We start from the raw sequence: 20,864 nt of genomic DNA on the forward strand, positions 1-20,864 counted from the left end.
ATAATGGAAGTAGTACAACAAGGGCACTCGATAGTTCCAGGCTGGCCAGATGGAGCTGAGATGGGGGGAAGCTCCTAGATAGGCTTAGTGTGACGCTAGTCTCAACTTGGCGGCTGGGGATTCGGACTTGTTCTGGCCTCAGGCAGAAAGTACTGTCAAAGTCAGTGATCAGGCATTTAGGCATGCAGGCATGCAGGCATCAACCCATGAGTGTCTCAAAAGTGACCACTGCTACTAATAGCATTATTGCCCCTCCTTCTGGCTGCCCCACACTGGCTTTGCGGTCCCTCCCTATATTTTTCGCCAACTCACCACCGGCTCTGTTTCTTCTCTTTCTTCTTCTGTTCCCTCAATCGTATCTCAGTGACTTCATTGTTATACTCTCAAATCCATCAAAATGTCTTCCGAGCAGACGTGAGTCGATTCCACTTCCCATTCCTCCCCTCCTTTTACCCCTCTACCCCTCCATTGCTCTTTTCTCTCTCGGTCTCTCTCAGTCTTCCTCTCTGGAGGTCCTTAGGGAGTCCTTTTTTGGATCCTCGTCAACCCCTCATTGCATTAATGAAAGCTAACCAATTGATATAGCTTCATTGCCATCAAGCCCGACGGTGTCCAGGTATGACTGATTCAAAGCCTCGACTCATCGCTCTGTGATGCATCTGCGGCATCTCCGGAATCGAACCCGTACTGACCCTGCCCTACCAGCGCGGACTCGTTGGCCCCATCATCTCTCGCTTCGAGAACCGTGGGTTCGTACTCCCCATCCATTGCAATTCAAAAAACATAGATACTGACGTTATCCCAGCTTCAAGCTCGTTGCTCTGAAGCTCTGCTCCCCCGGCCGTGAGCACCTCGAGAAGCACTACGCTGACCTCATGGAGAAGCCCTTCTTCCCCGGTCTCGTCTCCTGTATGTAGCTCCCAGATGTTGCACATGACGCATACCAGCATACTAATCTTGCATGTTAGACATGCTCTCTGGCCCCATCTGCGCCATGGTCTGGGAGGGCCGTGACGCCGTCAAGACCGGCCGCAGTAAGTTCCTCTGCTAAAACTTGCATCTATCGTCGTATACTGATCATTTGAAAGCCATCCTCGGTGCCACCAACCCCCTTGCCTCCGCCCCCGGCACCATCCGTGGTGACTACGCCATCGTAAGGACCCTGAACCCATCATGATCGAGACATCTCACTCACAGTTGAATAGGACGTCGGCCGCAACGTCTGCCACGGTTCCGACTCCGTCGAGAACGCCCAGAAGGAGATTGCCCTCTGGTTCTCCCCCAGCGAGCTCCAGCAGTGGAAGCACTCCCAGTTCGACTGGATCTACAAGAAGGCCTAAATTATTCCGGCCAATGTCGCGCCTGAGCGCCTGCATTCCGCTACGAGTTGAGATGTAGAGTACCTCGGGTGATATAAAACTCCAAGATCTCATGAGAACTAGAAATACAAATATACAAAACATACCCATGATCTATATGCCACGCTAGTAGTACTCTGTACAAATTATGAAATCATATAATACTATACACATCACCTTCTCCCAAACATCCCTCTGGCACCCCTCCCCAATGGAGAAAGCACAGCCCTGGAAAACCACGGGGTAGCCCAAACACTCACCACAATCCGGACCGGCATCAAAGCCTTGGTAATAAGATAGGCCGTCGCAAACTCCAAAATCAACCTCACTCCCTCCCGTTCCCCCTGGACTGACAACGCTGACCGCTCCACCTCACCATGGTGGTGTGCACCATCCCCTCCATACTCCTCCGCGACTGTATCAACATCTACCTCCTCAACCCATCCTTTCTTCCGCAGCCAACGCCCAAATTTCTGTGTCTGCTCTTCGAACAATTGGTTGGAAGACATGTCCGGGAGCAGTCCAATGTTGTAATGAAAGGCAGCCACCAATCCGAATAAACTTATAACGGCGGTGATCTCGTGTAGGATGAGGAAGGATGTGATGTGCGTTGCGGGAGCTCCGAGGAGAGGTGTGGTATAGGGGCGGACCGAAGCTGGAAGACGATCATTCAGTCTGTGTAGACGCGACCGGACGTCTTTTGCGGAGGGCGGTGGGGGAGAAGGAGGTGTTGAGAAGAGACGGTGGGGAGAGGGTTTGCGCTGTGAGATGAGACGGAAGGTTTGGAGGATAGAGCGCGGTAGTGACATTTCGTTGGACGGCTCGAAGAGTGACTTGTGTCTGAAAGGAACTGGGGAACTGAGGCAGTTCCAGGTCTGGTACCAATTGAGGACTTCCCAGAGCTAATGGTGATGTATTTATCAATTATACTTAGTCCAATCAACTGGTGGTTTGTGAAGCCGATATCGCGAGACCATCGGAGATATGGTGAGTGATGTTTGCTGTGTTTGCAAGGCAGATAAATTAAACTATACGCAGTAACAAGGGGCAGTTGACCGAATGTACGATCGGGATTGGCATGCAAATGTTCGTTCAGGACATGCAAGTACCCGGTCCCTGATGTCCAACCTTTCTTACCAGCCCGGGGAGTCGTCGATCAAGCCGATGGGACAATGTCAGGGAAGAAGATTCTCTTCTGCAAGTCGTGAACAAGTACTACCCGAGCCTTTTAGACGCGAACGATAAAGGGCAGTTGGAGAGAAGGGACCGGGTGATACTAAGCACCAGATATCTCCTCTCCGATCGGCGACATGATTGTTCAGGACTCTATAGCAGCAGGTCGTTCCACCGATCGGCCGGGATCATAATAATTGGGGGCAATTTCATGAGGAGAATCTTGCAGGCAGCGATGGGGTCGGCAGTTCGTCATGGTGCCTTTTCCGGAGGCTCCATCGGTAGGAGGAAGTCTTGTTCTTCCCCACCTCCGTCCTTCACGCCTTCTTTCCTCGCCTTCCACTCTCTCTCCTCCGTCCGTCATCGTGTCGCTGTTTCTGCTGCTGCTGAGACCGGGCTCATCATGGAGAAGATCACGGACAAGATCGCGGCTTTGCCGCCAGACGCCAATTACTTTTCTCTGGAGTTTTTCCCTCCCAAGACAAAGATGGTGGGGCAAGCCTCTACAACTCCCCGCACTGGAGTGACTCAATCTGGGATTATCTATCGGTCGCTAACAAGATGCTCGCGGTCTATCTAGGGTTTTGCCAATTTACAAGCGCGGTTGGAGCGTATGGCTCAGGCTTTACGCCCGTTGTTCGTGACAGTCACTTGGGGCGCTGGAGGAAGCACCGCCGCGAGATCTCTGGAGCTGGCGGAGATCTGTCAGCGCCAACTGCAGTTGACGACATGTCTACACCTTACTTGCACGAACATGAGTCGCGCCTTGGTCGACGAAGCCCTGGAGGAAGCAAAGGTGCTTGGAATCAGAAACATCTTGGCCTTGCGCGGTGACCCGCCCCGGAGCGAAGAATACAACATGCACGGCGAGGATGACAGCAACAAGGACTTTACATTTGCCGTCGATTTGGTGCGCTACATCCGCAAGCAGTATGGCGACTACTTCTGCATCGGTGTTGCTGCGTATCCCGAGGGTCACCCCGCCGATAATTTCCAGGATGGTCAGGATCCGGCCAGGGACCTGCCCTACTTGATCGAGAAGACACAGGCCGGCGCGGATTTCATCATGACTCAGTTGACCTACGACCTGGAAGCATACACCAAGTTTGAGACTATGCTACGGAATCATGAATCTGGCGTTTTCAAGACCATTCCCATCGTCCCTGGTCTGATGCCCATCCACAGTTACAAGATCCTGACAAGAGTCACGAAGCTCAGTCATGTCAAGATCCCCCCGCACGTTCTATCGAAGCTGGAGGAAGTGAAGCATGATGACGATGCCGTGAAGCGCATCGGTGTGGACATCATCACTGATCTTGTGCATGGCATCCGCGATCTTGTCTCTCCTGGTCTCCGCGGATTCCACTTCTACACTCTGAACCTGGAGAAGACGGTGTCCTTTATCCTCGAGCGCTGCGAACTCATTCCCCCCTACACAGAAATCGATGACTCCGATGCCTTGGCCGATGGAGGTAACTTGTCTGCTCTGGATTCTTCGTCGTACATTGCCCCGAATGGCGCTCCCATCCGCACCCTGGCCAGCCGCCGCTCATCGGTCAGCTCCATCCCTCACAACCGTGTCATCGTCGACAAGGTACAGATCTCCGAACCCTCTTCGAAAGATTCCATAACACATGAGGCCTCCGCCTTGAGCGCCGGCCTTCCCGCCATGCCGCCGGACCGCAGCACAACTCTCCAGATCTCCGAAGGTCTCGGTGCCCTCGGCAGAGAAGCCACATGGGATGACTTCCCCAACGGACGTTGGGGTGATGCGCGCTCGCCCGCTTTCGGTGAGATCGACGGCTACGGTCCCTCGCTGCACGTTTCCGCTGCCACTGCCCGGCGCATCTGGGGCTACCCGGTCACCCGCGAAGACATCAGCACCCTATTCCGCCGCCACGTCTCCGGCGAGCTCCACATGGTGCCCTGGTCCGAAGGAGGCGCCGAAGAGGACAGCAACGGCCTTAACGCCGAAACAGCCATCATCCAACCCGAGCTCCTAACCCTAATTGACAAGAAAGGCTGGTGGACTCTGGCCTCTCAACCCGCCATCAACGGCGTGCGCAGCGACGACCCCGTCTTCGGCTGGGGCCCACCGGGAGAAGGCTTCGTCTTTCAGAAGCCCTTCGTGGAATTCTTCTGCCCCACCAAAGACTACCTCACCGTCCTCAAGCCTCTCCTCCAGAAACACGGCCACGAGAAGCTTGCCTGGTTCGCTACCAACGCCAAGGGCGACTTCGAGTCCTCCCTCCCCGGCCCCAACACCGACGACCCGGACCCGATTGACATTAATCCGGCCAACGTCAATGCCGTCACCTGGGGTGTCTTCCGCGGCAAGGAAATCGTCACCCCCACCATTATCGAGGAAGTCAGTTTCCGCGCCTGGGGCGACGAAGCCTATCGCATCTGGGATGAATGGCGCCGCATCTACCCCAAGAACTCGGCGACGGAGCGCTTTCTGGATGACACTAAGAACGATGTCTGGCTTGTCTGTGTCGTGGGTCAGGAGTTCGGCGCCGGCACGGAACCTGGCTCGGAAGAAGAGGAGGATGAGAAGAAGTGGATGTGGCGCGAGTTGGCGAACTCTCAGTGATTTTGTTTTGGATGGAACAGGTCGATGGATGGATGTATTAACCCGACTAGTATGACTACTCCTGGCCACTGGCTTGGTCTGGGTGGTGCGCGGGGTGATGGGTTTGGTTAATCTGGATTTACAGTAAGTTAAGCACAGTACTATACAAATGGGGAGGGGTCTGTTTCATTGATAATTGAATACTTCTTTCAAATAAATCTAACTACCTATGGGGAAAGGACATGAAGTACTATGACTATGTTCGGTGGTGTGGAGGGGAACTATGTATGTATGTATGTATTTGCATCATGGGCTGAAATGAAAATAGAGAGAGTCTGCAATTTGATAAGTCTGAAATATTACATTCAAGTACCTTGTGGGGGAAAACGGTAATATAACTCTTCGTTCAATTAATCATTCATCATCCACAAACCCACGCTATGCTATGCCATAACTATCTCTAGTCTGCATTCATGTATCCATGCATCCATGCATCTAGCTATCTATAAACCGATCAAACTACGACACCTCCTTCATCCCAAATCCATGCTCCTCAAGTCCCTCGGCGCCTGTATCCGGCGTCGCCAGAGAAGACTGCGACTCGGCGAACTTCTCCATTGCATCGTCGAGTTTACCGTATGCGCGGGCATTACGGCGGGGTTGGTTGGGTCCAGACGCGGGGAGTTGGTAGCCGCGGAGTCTATATAGCGATCAATTGTCAGTTATGGGATGCGGGTGTGGTTATGGGTTTCGGGGAATAGGGTGTATATATGTACATACCGAGGACCCTGGCCGGTAGGCTTGGGGAGTTCGGAGACGTAAGTGCGTTGGAAGGTCTGAGTGTCGGCTTCGAAGGTCCCCCGGGAAATGCTTTCGCGGATGGCAGCGAAGAAAGTATCCATTACATGGTGGTTGTGGACTTGGAGAAGTGTCCAGGCGAGCATTTCCTTGGCGGTCAGGAGATGATGGATGTATGCGCGGTGATGATTGCGGCAAGTGTAGCATTCGCATGATTTGGAGAGAGGGGAGGTGTCGGTTGTGTGAGACGGGGACCACAGGTCGAAGGCGAGGTCATGAGGTTGGGTGACGGTCGTGGGGGTGTTGGGTGAAGGGAAGGTAAAATCCAGGGCGATGTCGGCGTCAGAGCAGACACCCATGAAGGGGATGGTGAGGAGATCTGCTCCGAGGGAAACGTCGCGAAGGATATCGTGTGGAGTCGCGGGTGCGCTGTAGAGGAGGCGGGGGAGGTCTCCGAGCGGTTCGGAGATGGCTGATAGGGAAGCCGATTCGTAGAGTGCCAGGCCGGAGATGTATGGTCTGAGCTCGGTCTCGAGGTCGTCCATGTAGATTGACTGCTGGGCGTTTTCGAGAGGGAGGACAGGAGCGAAGTAGGCTGACTTTGATCGGTTCTCCTCTGGCACTGTGCTGCCGTAGAGTAATCCAGTGGCATGCGTAGTGAAAGCGTGGGTTCGATCCACCATCTTGCCGCGTCTCTTGTTGCCAGGGGTGTGTCCAAGCACAGATCTGCCAGTCCGACGACGATATCCGGGCTGAGCTTCTGCACGGCGTCGACGTACTGGGTAGCTTCGAGCTGTCTGAACCCAACGGAGGTGTAAATGGCGACGGAGTTTGGCGTGTTGGCCGGGGGGCATTTGATCGGGGGCTCCCGACGTGCGCCCATGATCAAGAGGAGGTCATCGGGCAGAGCGACGAATTTGCGCAAGGCCGATTCATCTTGCGCGGTGGGAATGGTATAGACCGGTGGCGGATGTTTTTGGCTTTGTCTTTCTACGACTGATCTGGGCCCCAATGGGCATTCGGGTCAGCGAGGATTCGACCTCCGGATAAGGAGAGAGGGTGGCGGGGAGGGCATACAATCTTCGAGACCGACATATAGACTGCCGATGTCTGTGTGATCACGCAGCACATCATGGGCAATATGCGGAACGACGCCTCGGGAGGCCAGAGGGATGTAATGTGGGGTGGAGATGGGTTTTCTGCCGGCAAAGGCCAGTCTTCCCAGTCGGGGAGTCAGGACGGAGGCCGTAACATGGAAGGAGAGCATCTCATTCGATGGCTGTGGGGAAGACTCTGAGCCCATGGCGACCCTGAGGAGTGGAGGGTTGACGAAGGGATGGGGATGGTGGAGAGAGGCAGAGAGAATCCGGCCGTTGTTGGAGAAGATGAGCGCGGCGCGTGCCGGTGAAAATGTGCTGCCTTTCCCCACTAGTAAGTAGTACTTTGTAGTACTGTGTAGTAGATCGATAGATGGTGGGTTTGATATTGGCTGTATCCCCCAGTCTCTGGCTGGAATTATCCCAGAATTTGGCAACCGGGTGATGAATAAAGGTATCTGGTATTGATTGTACTGCAAACGAAAAATATCGCTGTTCTGAGTCACATTACAGACTGAAAGATACATCGCCAAATAATCATCCGATGGAGTCAATCGGTAAGGACGCCATTCCCAAATGGGGAAGATCCCCTCCAGCTCCTCGCGACCCGCGCGTCGAGCCACTTTCATCTCTCTCTATCGCCGGCCACCTCTGCTCCTTGTCATCTATTCCAGCTGATTTACAGACAGAAAATTGAGTTTCCCTGAGGCTCTTCCATAATATTTCCGCCTTGTGAAACTCTCCAGTTGTCAATTGATCCCCCTGCACACTGCACAACATGGCAGCACAAGCTCCTGCCGCGCGACGCGGGGCTCTCATTGTGGTCGAGGGGTTGGACCGCGCGGGCAAGTCCAGTCAATGCGAGTCTCTACACCAGAAACTACAAGATTTAGGCCATTCCGTCAAGTACATTCGCTTCCCAGGTAGCTCCCCTCCCTTTTTTGATTGTCCTCGTGAACATCGCTCTAATCCACACCCTCCGCAGACCGAACCACTCCCATTGGAAAGCTCATCGATGGCTATCTACGTGGCCAATCGCAGTTGGACGACCATTCCATCCATCTCCTCTTCTCCGCCAATCGTTGGGAGATTGCTCGGGCTATTGAGGAGGATATAGCAGCGGGCATCACCGTCATCGTGGACCGCTACTCCTATTCCGGTGCCGTGTACTCGGCCGCCAAGGCCAATCCCACCTTGTCCCTGGAGTGGGCTTGGACCCCGGAGATCGGGCTGCCCCAACCTGACCTATGCGTTTTCCTGAGTATCGCCCCAGACGAAGCGGCCAAGCGCGGGGGGTTCGGTGCCGAACGCTATGAGAATGAGACTATGCAAAGCCGAGTGCGGGAACTGTTTCAAACCATCTTCCGCGTCCAACGCAGCGGTGACATTCGCGTAATCGATGCTGGCAGGTCATTTGAAGCTGTTTCGGTGGACATTGAGAAGAGCGTGGTGGACTGCATAGCTCGCTTGGACGCCATTGGGCCACTGAAGCGATTCGTGTCCATTGCTGTTTAACTTCTCGAAAGGAGTGATAGTGAGAAAACCTGCGAAGCAAATGGGAGAATCATCTCAAATCCTCCATCTCTTCGCAGTCACTGTCGTCTATGATGATTTCCACCCTAGACGACTCCATCTTATGGTCCTTTGGGCGGTTTAAGAGTTCATCGGGATTCGGATCCAGATCCAACGACTCCGTCCAATTCTCATCCAAACTGGCGTCGTCATGATGATCCACATCGAGACTATCGCTGACGCCAACTGACGCACTCTCGACGCAAGCAGCTCGGCTGCCTGGGTTTTCGACGGCGCTGGCTACTCCATCAGGGGCGCTTGCTTCATGAATAGAACCATGCGCCTTTGCACGGCCTCGTTTTGCCTTGCGCAGAATGGCACGAAACTCATTCTGTCCTCGAGTTCTGAGGCTCAGTTCCTGCATCATTGTTGACCATTGGATGACCTTATTACATAGAGGACAAATTCCATCAATCGGAACGAGCTGCTCGGGCTCCTCGGCGTGGTCCAGAAACCTGGATGACAGACACAATAGATGGCTGATGCAGTAGCAGCTCGCCCGGGGGCAGACTAGAGCCAGTTCTTCACTGAGAACGATCTTTGCTTGGCATATTTTGCAACGCAAATCGCTGGGATCATCCAGCAAGAAATGGGACTTCTCTACGTAGTCATAGATATGACTGTAATCGACCTTGATATGTTCAACGCTTCCGACTCTCGGCTCGTCAGCCCATGACAGGTGGTCCTTAGGACAGTCCCCATCTAAAATGGTCCGGACATGCTCGGGAAGCAAGGCATCAACGCGGTCGCACCAAGTCGTCCACAATTGGTAGACGTCTCTGTTGAAGAATCGTAACCTCAGTGGCCATTTCGAAAAATAGGTCGAACGTAAGAAAAGATGCAAATCTTCTAAATGGGCCTTCAATGATCTCCGGGAGCCACGACCTCGATGCTTGGCCTTGCTGGCCTCGGTACTGGGCTGAACCCCTGAGGTGCCTGCCACATCGCCAGTTTCTAGGTCGATCTGGTGGCGATTTGCCGGGTGCTGCGAAGACATCTTTGGGTTCTGCCACGCCCACCTACAATGCTATCAGATCTACAGCGTAATAAGAGCGCGATAATGTGTTCATAGTTGCTTACTCGAATTGCAACGCGCCAACGCGGCTCGTAAAGCCCTCAACGAGCAAGACCATCTCCCACGGTCTTTTGTCATCCTTGGCTGTTTTGCGAGCGCCACCTTTAGACTCCCCATTGTGCTGCGCAAGTCGCCTGGCAGGGTGTGGAGTGGAGCCAATATACAGGGAGGTGCGCTGTTTGGTCGAGCGCAGCAGATAACAGCAGTAGTAGGCCGGGATTGGTTTAGTATGATCAACCTCTGCATCATCCATTGCAGCAGATAAACAAAAGTCTCGTTCTAGTACTTGAGCTGATCGAGTACGGTGCAGTATTGACTAATGACGCATACCATCTGTAACTATGAAGCAGAGATGGAGGAGAACGAGGCGTTTCGGCAAGAACTGGGCGTATGGCAATGCTTGCGATCTAGATCAGTTTGGCGTTCAAAGATCTACGCGGATTTGGTCGATCGATCAGCTGTTGCTCCAGCAAGAATCCCCTGGGTCACATGACATTCCAGAATACTGAGCGCTGCTCGGGACTCAAATGTCTCAATATGCGCGCAGCAGCATCTACGGAGTATGTACTCTTTTTCTTTTGCTTATTGCGCCCGATGACCTGCAGATGATTTTTTGAACCATGTGCTCGCTCGTCATAACTGCTGTGGTCAGTCTGTCGACACCATCTTGCTCGCCTGTTAATGCAGTGATAAAAGCTTGACCTCCTCAGCTTGGACAGCAGCCGAGTGAGGCTCAACCACTCATGGCAATGATGGTCGGCAATGAAGGGGTTGCCACGTCCCCATCAACAACCCCATTTGGCAATTGCATGACACTGCCAGGGATCAGTACGGAGCAAAGCGGACAAAGGAGACGACGCGGAAATGGAACAAAAGAGGGCCAAGAGAAAAAAAAGAAAAACTAGCGGATCTAGAAATTCTACAGGATGGTGAGCATCGAACGTCTAATTAGCCGGGTGCAAAGTAGCACTACAGCTTGACATAAGTACTGCAGACGACGCTGCAGCTGATTGACAATCATGCTTGACATCTGCTCGGCAATATGAGCCACAACCAAATGAATGAATGCATACTCGGCAACGACGAGGAAGCACAAGGGATAACAATCGATACAATCGGGGGGGAGAGGGGCGTTCCTCCCCATCCCACCCAGCCCAGACAGACAGACTATCCCATTTTCACCCGCATTCCTGCGGACCGTACGGACTGGGTCCCCGAAGTCCGGAAAAGCTCGACCCGTAAGATGGTGGGCGCATGTGATCTAAACTGGGCATGATCGGGGCTAGGGAAGTGAGCATTGCATGATTCCATTGTCTAGCCAGATGCTATTATTGCCAGCCCAAGGGATAGCAGTACGTATCTAACTAGTAGTTAGTAGTTGTGTAAGTAAAGGGACGGCCTGCCCGATGGAGTTCCCCGTCAATGGGGTTTAATGGGGTTTAATATTGTATTATTATTCTCATTCTGTTACTTAAGTTCTGTGTGCCCTTTATACCTAGACTACCCCCTCTGGATCGAGATATTTTGTGGTCGGTTCCGGACCACGGTTGACGTGTCACACTCAGGAATGCGTATCATACCTGAGTCCCTCCTTCAGACATCCCATCCAGAGATCAGAGACTCGGCTAGAGTCTCAGCAATTTCTCCAGAGGCTCTTATTGCCATCTGCTCCTCCCGATAGACTTTGCTAATGCCAATGTAGACGGGACGGACCTCTTGTTGTAGGCAAGATAATCCCACGACGTGAGGATAAAGCCTTGATATGGTTGAGCTAAGCAACCCGGCCGTCTCCGTTCAATTTCCCCTGTAAGATCAAGGATGATGTGGTCATGAATTTACCGCCCCCATACCCATCTATACCTTCTTGTGTCTTACCCTTGGGTTTTCTCCATCCGAAGGGACTTTTTGGACCCTCAAACCCCGATGGCGTGCGAATTTTAATTCTCTTACTTAATAATGTTCTTCCTTTTTCTTTTTTGCTTATACATGCCATGCGTTGTTTCCTTTTGTCCAGCCTTTTCTGTTATCTTTCTTTGTTTTTTTGTTGTTTCTAATCGAAACTTCCATCTCCTGCAGTAGAATAAGACGGTGGAGCTGAGCTTCACTCTAATGTATGTGGGAGCTTTTGTACTCTATACTGACCGAGTAGTTAATGCCAAAATTAATAAACAATCGTGCCATTGGGTTGACGCAGTGTTCTACTATTTCTTCATTTTACCCATGTGATATACTATAATCTCTCAAACCTTCTACCCTGGAAATGAGCTGTGTATAGAGTAGTTATGAGACTAGTACTAAGATAGGAGTAGTAATAATAAGGTAGGTACTAGCTAGGAAAGATGTGTTAATTCAAGAAAGAAAAGATGGTATTGAGTTTGGGGATATTGGAAAATGAAAAGGCAGGAAAGTTTCCCTTCTTCCGAGGTCGTCGAAAGTCGTTACATCACCGTTTGCGGGCAAAAAGTGGATGGAATGGAGTCCAGCTGGTATCTTTCCCGTTTCCATACCGCCATACGGTAACAGCGCCTATCCTGTTTGGGGAGGTCTGATTACCGCTTTTGTTGTATTCGCTACCCTTTTTTCTTTTGCTGCCTGAGGCCCGACCATCCAGATGCAAATCATGGATCGAGGACGATTTCCATTTCTCGCTGTCTCTCTGACGGATGGACTTGGCTTGACTTGCTGCTGCTTCTTAACTTCCTACGAAGTACGTTCCTTTTTTTTTTCTCACCCATTTGCTTTTTTTTTCCCCTTCCATTTGTCTCAATTTATCCTTTCTATTTTCCCTCTCCTATCTTTTTCCCTTTTTCTGCACACCTTCTTCCCCTTAGCATATTTCCTCTAGTTTCCGTTCCATCCATTCCTTCTTATTTTACTCCAGACGGATTCGGGATCTGATTGTTTTTCTTCAGTTGCCGATCCACTTGGGGTGGTGGTCCTCTTTTCTCCAGTCCAGGTCTGACGGGACGGGGGAAAGTTGTGGATAGGAACAACTTCCTTCTGGATACTACTTCCTATCTATCTACTACTACAACTACTACTACTACTTACTTACACCTCGATAACCAGACTAGGCTGACTATCTAGACGATCATTCTTCATCTATGATTGTCATTTAGTCAGCTCCAAGCCCAAGCTGTGCCCCATCAACTACGACTTGGTTTGGCTCCAAGTGGCTTCCCTGCGAACTACCATACTAGGACTACTTCCGGCTACGGTCAATTCCCTCCAATCGTCACGACTGCTAAATCTCAACCCCCATTTTCTAAACTAAACCTCCTACTTCCCTACTACTATTTCCCTACCCTACGGAAAACACCCCTGCTACGGGACTCTTGAATTCCATCCTCCCCCCCGATCCCTTCTCTTCTCATCCCTCTTCTTCCCTCCTCCCACTCTCTGCTGACCGGCTTTCTCTTCTTTTACTTGGGGTGAGCACGTTACTCTTCTTTTATCCTTGTTCCTGTTCCGAGATTCTCCACACTAGCCCTCCCGAGTTCATCTCGGCCTGCCCTGTGACAGTCCATCTGCTAGCTGGCGGCCCTTTTGCTCTATCATCATCAATTTCACCTCCCTCGCTATCTTCCCATCCCTCCTCCCCCCCATCCTTCGGCCCTACCTTCTTCTTCTATTTCTTTTTCTTCCTTCATCCTACCTCACCAGCTGTCTTATCGTCGGTTCTCGACACTAAACTCCATTTCTTAGTTGATCTGGCCCTCCTCCATGTGTTTTTCGCATCGGATGCTGGCCCCCTTCCGTCCGCGGTAAACCACGCGCAAATTCTCTCTCGCCTCGATTCCATTGTCGCCCCTAAGAAATGGTGGCTCCGGCCTCTGCTGGAGGCGCCTCTACAGGCTTGCAGCCTTCAACGAGTCGCCAACCCACTCGATCATCCAGCACTCACCCATCGCATTCTCATAATGTTCCCTTGAGCGCTCGCAGGTCCGAACCCCTCGACTTGTCCACCGTCGAGCGCCGTGGACAACCCAATGCCCCTCGCGAACCGAGTACACGAGTGCGTCCCCATGGACTACAAGAGGCCCCGACCTTTCGCCCGACAGAGGAGGAGTTCAAGGATCCCGAGGCATACATCCGCAAGATCGCGCCGGAGGGGAAGAAATATGGAATTTGCCGGATCATTCCGCCCGAGAACTGGCAACCGCCGTTTGCTATAGATACAGAGGTATGCGAGTGTCCCTGCGGTCTTGTTTGCTTAGTGCGGAGCAAACACGGAGCCGCAGTGACTCCAGTCTGGAATATCCTGTGGGGGGCTAAGGCTGACCAACGCGTTTTCTAGCGATTCCATTTCAAAACCCGTCGACAAGAGCTCAACTCGGTTGAAGGAGGTATGCCCCCGCGCTCAGCCAAGCAAGCTGCCGGTGGAGCTCCGCAGCCCAGTTCTGACGCGGACTCAGGAACTCGTGCAAACTTGAACTACCTCGATCAATTGGCCAAGTTTCACAAGCAACATGGCACCAACCTCAACCGATTTCCGAGCGTCGACAAACGTCCGCTGGATCTATACAAATTGAAAAAGGCGGTGGAGGTCCGCGGTGGCTTTGATCAAGTCTGCAAGATGAAGAAATGGGCCGAGATTGGGCGCGACCTGGGCTACAGTGGCAAAATCATGTCCTCCCTCTCCACCTCGCTCAAGAATTCATATCAAAGATGGCTCCAGCCATACGAAGAGTATCTGCGTGTGGCCAAACCCGGGGTTCAGCAACAATTGGAGCTGGAACAGGGCGGTCCTTACACACCGTCCCCGAACCACTCCCCAATGCCCAAAAAGCCCGTATCACTTGACAGCGCTACGCCATCGGCCACACCTCAACCCGCACCGAGCAATCCAGTTGCGCCTCCAAGTGCAGCAAAGGAGGTCGAGGCCACTCCAGAGAAGCCCACACCGCCCGTCGAGCCTGCTCGGCCGATTGCGTCTGGATTCACACCGGTGAACGCCGGCTCGAGTGGCTTCACCGCTGTCAATCGGTCACCCTCTTTTGTGGCTGTGAATAGTGGCCCCGCCGTGAAGCGCGAAGCAGACAATGGCTCTCTCACTCCGAAGAGTGTCGCTGAGCATCCGGCCAACCCAAGCGCCGCTTCCAATGGCCATGCGGTTCCGCCAATGAAGCGCGCGATCAGCCACGAGAGTGCATCGCACGCTGAGAACGGTGAAGTTGATGCCAATGGTCGACGGAGCAAGCGACTTCGCAAGGGTATGTTGTCTATTCTCTCATAACATTTTCGCTGTCTAACCACTTTTGATCAGATGCACCCCTGCCCACGGTCTCGGGTTCGCATATGAGCCTCCTGCGTCCTGCGCCGCCTCGGCAACGCAAGAGCGACCACCGGAAGACTGGCGATGTATGATATCCTCCATTATTGTATTATCTCGGTGCTAACTGCAGCCAGAAATGCGAGATTTGTGGCAAGTCGGAGGAACGCTCGTCGATTCTCGTGTGCGATAGTTGTGATCATGGGTACCACAAATCTTGTCTCGATCCACCCCTGACCACGGTCCCTGAGTATGACTGGCATTGCCCGAAATGCCTGGTCGGTACCGGCGAATTTGGCTTCGAAGAGGGCGGCGTGTATTCGCTCAAGCAGTTCCAAGAGAAAGCGAACAACTTCAAGAAAAATTACTTCGCCTCCAAGATGCCTTTCGACCCCGTGCTCAATACCCACCGACGGGAATCTGAGGATGATGTTGAGCGTGAGTTCTGGCGACTGGTTGAGAGCTTGACGGAGACGGTCGAGGTCGAGTACGGTGCGGATATCCATTCAACTACACATGGAAGTGGCTTTCCCACCATTGAACGGAATCCGCTGGACCCCTACTCGGTTGATCCTTGGAATCTGAACGTCATGCCTTTCCACGGAGACTCCCTGTTCCGCCATATCAAGTCTGACATCTCCGGCATGACTGTCCCTTGGGTTTATGTTGGCATGTGCTTCTCGACGTTCTGCTGGCACAATGAAGACCATTATGCTTATTCGGCCAATTACCAGCATTTTGGTGCCACCAAGACGTGGTACGGAATTCCTGGGGCGGATGCCGAGGCGTTTGAGGAGGCCATGCGACAGGCGGTGCCGGAGCTGTTCGAGGGCCAACCTGACCTTCTGTTCCAGTTAGTCACGCTAATGCCCCCGGATCAGCTAAGAAAGGCCGGTGTACGGGTGTATGCATTGGATCAACGGGCGGGTCAGTTTGTGATCACCTTCCCGCAAGCATACCATGCCGGGTTCAACCATGGCTTCAACTTTAACGAGGCTGTCAACTTTGCGCCCGCAGATTGGGAACCCTGGGGTGCTATGGGGGTGCAGCGCCTCCAGGATTTCCGTCGACACCCGTGCTTCTCCCATGACGAGCTCCTTTTGACGGCTGCAGCTCGTGATTCATCTATCACCACGGCCAAGTGGTTGGCGCCTGCACTCCAGCGTACCTGCGCACGGGAATTGAGTGATCGAGCGATATTCGCCACCCGGCATCGGGAGCTGGCTCCGCACAACTGCACCCTGTATACTGAAGACCCTGCAGCTACGGGGACATGTCAACTCAAGTTTGTGGTTGAGGAGGAAGACCTGCCCGAGGATGATTATCAGTGCCAGTATTGCAAGGCCTATACTTATCTAACGCAGTTCCGATGCCATAAGACTGGGAAGACAGTGTGCCTGCCCCACGTGGAAACGTATGATTGCTGTGGCGAACCGCTAACACAAAGGTTAACTGGCCCGGACCACACGCTGCGCTATCGAATAGGTGATGATGCCTTGAAGGCCTTGGTACTGAAGGTCCAGGAACGCGCCAGGATCCCGGAGGCCTGGGGAGAAAAGCTCGACAAAATGCTGGAAGACGAGCCGAAGCCCCAATTGAAGGTCCTTCATAACCTACTTAATGAAGGTGAGAAAATCCCATACCATTTGCCTGGTCTCCAAGATCTCGCGGCTTTCGTCCAGCGTTGCGATAAATGGGTTGAAGAAGCAACCAATTACATTACCCGGAAGCAGCAGAACCGGAGGAAGAACGAGAAGGCGTGGCGCAAGGGGACTTCTAAAGCTGCGCAGCTGGAAGAACGTGATCGTGAAGTTCGCAGAGTAGAAAACATCTACGCCCTTCTTGCAGAGGCTGATAAACTGTCGTTCGACTGTCCACAGATGGCGGCTCTGGAAGAGAAGACCCGCGAGATCGAGAAATTCCGCCAGGACGTTAACGTTGCCCTCATGAACCCCAACATCCGATCGGTCCAGGAAGTCGAGGATCTGGTGGAATCCGCGCGCAATTTCAACGTGGATATACCCGAGGTTGAGGGACTAGAACACATACTCCGGCAAATGAAATGGAACGAGGAAGCGCGTCGCAAACGGGATCGGTACCTGACCTTGAAGGAGTGCCAGGAGATCATCCAGGCCGGCGAGCAACTAGGATTATCGGAGACCAACGACCACCTGCTCCACTTCAAGGATCTGTGTCGCCACGGTGAGGCCTGGGAAGCAAAAGCCAAGGAGTTGATGTCCGTAGAAGCCGTTCACTACCAGCAACTCGAGGCCTTGTCTGCGCAAGCATCCCGGTTCCCAGTGTCCCCTGATACCCTGGCATCTGTAGATGCAATCTTGACCAAACAACGCGAAGCGCAGCGCAGGATCCAGAGTCTGTATGACCGGAGCCGGGATCAGGATTTTCGCAACCGCCCCAAGTACAAGGAAGTCCGGGAGCTCATGGATTCTCTGGAGGAACTGAATAGCCGGCCTACTGGTGCGATTGACCTGGAGCGTGAGCAAAAGCGTCATGAGGATTGGATGAGGAAAGGCAAAAAATTGTTTGGCAAGGCGAATGCCCCGCTGCACATCCTGAAGTCACATATGGAGTATGTCGAGAAGCGCAATTCATACTGCTTCGATCTGGAAGATCGCTGTCGGCCGCCTGTGGAACCGGCATCGCGAGACAATACCCCTGATGGTTTGCTGGAAAGCACCAGCACTCCTAGTATGTGGGGTGGTGGGAAATCGCGGAAACGGGATGTATTTTGCATCTGCAGACACTCGGAAGCTGGCATGATGATCGAGTGTGAGGTTTGTCATGAATGGTAAGTTTGTTGGTGTTGTTTTTTTAGGAGAATCTCATGCTAACTTTATGTGCAGGTACCACGGCAAGTGTTTGAAGATCGCAAGGGGCAAGGTCAAGGAGTTCGACAAATACACGTGCCCGATCTGCGATTGGCGCCAGAAGATTCCTCGCGATGCTGCCCGGCCCAAGTTGGAGGATCTCCTGGAATGGCAGGCTGAGATTCCTGGTCTGCCTTTCCAACCCGACGAGGAGGAGATCTTGGACAATATCATCAACCAAGCCACAACCTTCCGGGACTTTTTGCACAGTTTCACCAACGCTGCTTGCACCACTACGGAGGAGGTTCCCACGTTGATCTTCTATCTGCGGAAAATCGAGGGTGCGGAGGTTCTCCTGGCATATGAGACGAATTTCTTCCGACAGGAGATCCACAAATGGGCGCCTGTTGCGCCCGAGCCTCCGCCGATCCTGGAACAGTCGCTTTCCACTCGGAAGCCTCGTCCCACGAAGCAGCAGAAGATCATGGCCCAGCTCGGCGTGGAACGGCCTGAAGACCTGCCTCCTCACCTCCGCACTAAGCAGCCCAACTTTGCCAAGCGCAAGTCGATCGAATCTCAGACTGGTCGGCCTTCCATACTCCAGCCCCCAGGCGACGGCTCGAATTCGGATTCGGGCCGCAGTGGTCCTACGTTGACGCCAATGGCCGATGCTCAAAACCCGCCGTATCCTTTCTCCGCCAACTACTCACTTCCTGCCACCGACTCTACCCCGGCGTTTGCACCAGGATCCTCTGCTTTCTTACCTCATGTTTCGGCCGACTCACCGTCGTTCCCTCCACGTTCTCCCACGCTACCGCACCAGGGATTGGACACGTCCCTCTTCAGCTCTCCTCGATATACTCGAGACCACACCGACGCGCCTCCTGGAGTGGATGTGGACAGCCGTGATCCTTTCGACAGCAGTCCTCGCCAGAATCTCGATGATGTGTTTGCCGATCTGACGAACCAAGATCAGGATCCGGAACAAGAACCTGAACCGGAGCTGATGGAGAACACGCACGCCAATGAAGCGCTTGAGGTTCTCGATGTGAGCAACGGTGATGACTCTGATGGCTTGCCTGACGCAGACTCGCCTGACCCTAAATTGAACGGAGACACCAACGGCCATGCCGAGGCTGACGACCATGCTGATGAGCTTTGATCGAACCTTTTGCTACTAATAGTCCAAATTATTTCTCGACCAACTAGACCGATAGTATGTTTAGTGGGTTCATGGGGATGTCCGGAATTTCTCTTTCTCAAACAGTCCTCTTTTTCTTTAACCTTTTAACGTTGCATGACACGGCATTCTGCGGCGTTTCAAGACTTGCTGGTGGCTTTGTGTTGTTTCTGGATTGTTAACGGTGTTGTTTACTGGGATGCCAGCTGTTTTGCTCTTTACATCTTCTTCGATTCTCTAGGATGGGATGTTTGATCCTGTTTAAAAATTTCTTGTTGCGATTTGTACGAATTCGGTGTACGAAGACAACGGAGACCTGGCTAGTTCCGTCTCCGCATTGCGAGGTGTTTTCCTGTCTTCTCTCTATTCATATCTGATAGTGTCTGTGTCTGATTTCACTGTTCCTTCTTCCAAGGGTGGCTTTCGTTTTCTCAGGCCAATGTATACTGCTGTCTTTGCTCTTTCTCCAGTATTTTTATCTATTAGTCAGTCGCTCGATGAGCGCGTTCGATGTGACATTAACCAACAATCGTTCAATACAGTAGACCCCTATTCCTCTCCACTCCATCTTCATTAAGTATGTGCCAGCTGGCTCCAATAATCTACATCTACACAACATCTGCATACGCACTCAAAGCAGACTGTCCCCCCGTATGTACCATCAACACATTAACATTACCTCCCTCCCCTTCCCATCCCCCTCGCGCAACCCAATCCCTGGAAATCTCCCCCTCCCTCACCCAATGCGCCATCCCCCTCGCCACCTTCCCCGTATACACCGGATCCAACAACACCGCTTCCTCTCTTGCCATCAACCGCATCATGTCCCTCGTCGCGTCATCCACTTCTCCATACGCCGTGCCCGCAAACCGCTCATCAATATGCACATCCTGCATGGTTATCTCCCTCTCCACATCTTCAAGCCCGATGAGTCTTCCCGCTTGTCGCGCAAACTGTAATACTCTGTTTTCGTGGTAGCTGCGTGAGCGGGTCGGGGATGTGAGGATGCCTATGATTTTCCGGGGCGGGAGGGAAGTGGTGGTGGTGGTTTCTTGTTTCTCGAGAAGTTTCAGACCGGCGATGAGCCCGCCGTGGGTGCTGCCGCTGCCGCAGGCGAGGAAGATGTAGTCGAATCTGCCGAGGTTTGAACCCTCTGGTTGTGACAGTGATTGCGGTTGTTTCTCCTGCAATGCAATCTCGAATGCGCATCTTGCGTACCCCAATCCACCTAATGGGTGAAGACTTGCTCCTGAGGGGATCCAGTAGGGATTTTTGCCTTCATTTTGGAGGGTCGTGAGGATGGAGTGGACTCCATCTTCTTCTTCCTTTTCTTCTTTACTTGTAGATGTTGAAACAGTCGCCGAGTCCAACACCCTCACATCAGCCCCTAATAGCTTCGCTATCTGCACATTTCCCGTTCTCTCGAAGAGACTCTTATCTGTTGCCTGGGCGTATCCACCCCCCGTGGCCTTGTGAAGGATAATCACGGGCCGTGAGAGGTTCAGGTGGTTCGCGATGCTGGTTACTTGGATGGTATGATTGCTTTGGAGGGCGCCTTCTGTTACTAGAGTTACTTCTTTTTCTGTCTTCTTTGGTGGTTGTGGTTGTGGTGGGGTGGTGAGAGTGCCGTGGTCAGGTCCTGGTGCTAGAGAGCCGTATTTGGGTGTTGGTGAGAGAATGTCGGGTATTAGGTACTCGAGTTTGCGGTATTTGTTACCGCTGGAGGTTAGAGGCGAGGCGTGGTCTTCGCGTTTCAGGTGGAGGGTTATGTTTATACCGGTATTGGGGTTGGTCTTGGGGGTTGGGGATTGGAGGAGGGTTCTGGTTAGGGTTGGAAGAGGGTGGATGGGAGATGGGGTGGAGTAGAGGAGGGGGTATCGGGGGATTTGGGAGAAGGGGGTGGGGAGGGGGATCATTGTAGTTGCTGTATGCTAGTGGT

The 20,864-nt window shown here is 52.8% G+C and overlaps 10 protein-coding genes across 10 annotated transcripts; 5 read left to right on the forward strand and 5 right to left on the reverse strand.

Moving 5' to 3' along the window:
* The first annotated feature begins 278 nt into the window (after positions 1-278).
* Positions 279-1,471, forward strand: BDQ94DRAFT_144805 (nucleoside diphosphate kinase). Its single transcript, XM_026766525.1, has 7 exons — positions 279-414; positions 586-616; positions 706-749; positions 806-909; positions 969-1,034; positions 1,089-1,153; positions 1,206-1,471. The coding sequence occupies exons 1-7, from the start codon at positions 398-400 to the stop codon at positions 1,338-1,340; spliced, it is 462 nt and encodes a 153-aa protein (XP_026625699.1). The 5' UTR covers positions 279-397; the 3' UTR covers positions 1,341-1,471.
* Positions 1,201-2,455, reverse strand: BDQ94DRAFT_39591 (uncharacterized protein). Its single transcript, XM_026775663.1, has one exon. The coding sequence runs from the start codon at positions 2,165-2,167 to the stop codon at positions 1,532-1,534; it is 636 nt and encodes a 211-aa protein (XP_026625700.1). The 5' UTR covers positions 2,168-2,455; the 3' UTR covers positions 1,201-1,531.
* A 311-nt stretch (positions 2,456-2,766) lies between these two features.
* BDQ94DRAFT_170905 (methylenetetrahydrofolate reductase (NAD(P)H) MET12) lies at positions 2,767-5,124 on the forward strand (the record flags this gene model as incomplete). The annotated part of the gene is made up of 2 exons (XM_026771597.1): positions 2,767-3,021; positions 3,112-5,124. 2 exons carry the CDS (start codon positions 2,767-2,769, stop codon positions 5,122-5,124), a joined length of 2,268 nt encoding a protein of 755 aa, XP_026625701.1.
* A 498-nt stretch (positions 5,125-5,622) lies between these two features.
* On the reverse strand, positions 5,623-7,204 carry BDQ94DRAFT_159847 (tRNA-ribosyltransferase family protein; the record flags this gene model as incomplete). The annotated part of the gene is made up of 4 exons (XM_026769126.1): positions 5,623-5,803; positions 5,884-6,594; positions 6,624-6,897; positions 6,979-7,204. The coding sequence occupies 4 exons, from the start codon at positions 7,202-7,204 to the stop codon at positions 5,623-5,625; spliced, it is 1,392 nt and encodes a 463-aa protein (XP_026625702.1).
* A 572-nt stretch (positions 7,205-7,776) lies between these two features.
* BDQ94DRAFT_170907 (bifunctional thymidylate/uridylate kinase) lies at positions 7,777-8,513 on the forward strand (the record flags this gene model as incomplete). Its single annotated transcript, XM_026771598.1, has 2 exons — positions 7,777-7,921; positions 7,984-8,513. 2 exons carry the CDS (start codon positions 7,777-7,779, stop codon positions 8,511-8,513), a joined length of 675 nt encoding a protein of 224 aa, XP_026625703.1.
* A 24-nt stretch (positions 8,514-8,537) lies between these two features.
* BDQ94DRAFT_39625 (structure-specific endonuclease subunit SLX1) lies at positions 8,538-10,069 on the reverse strand. The gene is made up of 2 exons (XM_026775664.1): positions 9,651-10,069; positions 8,538-9,589 (listed from the first exon to the last, which is right to left on the reverse strand). The coding sequence occupies exons 1-2, from the start codon at positions 9,896-9,898 to the stop codon at positions 8,563-8,565; spliced, it is 1,275 nt and encodes a 424-aa protein (XP_026625704.1). The 5' UTR covers positions 9,899-10,069; the 3' UTR covers positions 8,538-8,562.
* Positions 10,070-10,792: 723 nt separating this feature from the next.
* On the forward strand, positions 10,793-11,824 carry BDQ94DRAFT_144811 (uncharacterized protein). The gene has a single exon (XM_026766526.1). It carries the CDS (start codon positions 11,078-11,080, stop codon positions 11,324-11,326), a length of 249 nt encoding a protein of 82 aa, XP_026625705.1. The 5' UTR covers positions 10,793-11,077; the 3' UTR covers positions 11,327-11,824.
* Positions 11,825-12,313: 489 nt separating this feature from the next.
* Positions 12,314-13,605, reverse strand: BDQ94DRAFT_144812 (uncharacterized protein). The gene is made up of 2 exons (XM_026766527.1): positions 13,351-13,605; positions 12,314-13,076 (listed from the first exon to the last, which is right to left on the reverse strand). The coding sequence occupies exons 1-2, from the start codon at positions 13,445-13,447 to the stop codon at positions 12,970-12,972; spliced, it is 204 nt and encodes a 67-aa protein (XP_026625706.1). The 5' UTR covers positions 13,448-13,605; the 3' UTR covers positions 12,314-12,969.
* On the forward strand, positions 12,977-19,136 carry BDQ94DRAFT_179115 (putative PHD transcription factor (Rum1)). The gene is made up of 5 exons (XM_026773291.1): positions 12,977-13,828; positions 13,943-14,858; positions 14,912-15,006; positions 15,055-17,726; positions 17,782-19,136. The coding sequence occupies exons 1-5, from the start codon at positions 13,463-13,465 to the stop codon at positions 18,905-18,907; spliced, it is 5,175 nt and encodes a 1,724-aa protein (XP_026625707.1). The 5' UTR covers positions 12,977-13,462; the 3' UTR covers positions 18,908-19,136.
* Positions 19,137-19,533: 397 nt separating this feature from the next.
* On the reverse strand, positions 19,534-20,841 carry BDQ94DRAFT_170910 (1-aminocyclopropane-1-carboxylate deaminase/D-cysteine desulfhydrase; the record flags this gene model as incomplete). The annotated part of the gene is made up of 1 exon (XM_026771599.1): positions 19,534-20,841. One exon carries the CDS (start codon positions 20,839-20,841, stop codon positions 19,534-19,536), a length of 1,308 nt encoding a protein of 435 aa, XP_026625708.1.
* Positions 20,842-20,864: the final 23 nt, after the last annotated feature.

This window comes from Aspergillus welwitschiae (assembly GCF_003344945.1).
Source record: "Aspergillus welwitschiae strain CBS 139.54b unplaced genomic scaffold BDQ94scaffold_18, whole genome shotgun sequence".
Lineage (NCBI taxonomy): Eukaryota > Fungi > Ascomycota > Eurotiomycetes > Eurotiales > Aspergillaceae > Aspergillus > Aspergillus welwitschiae.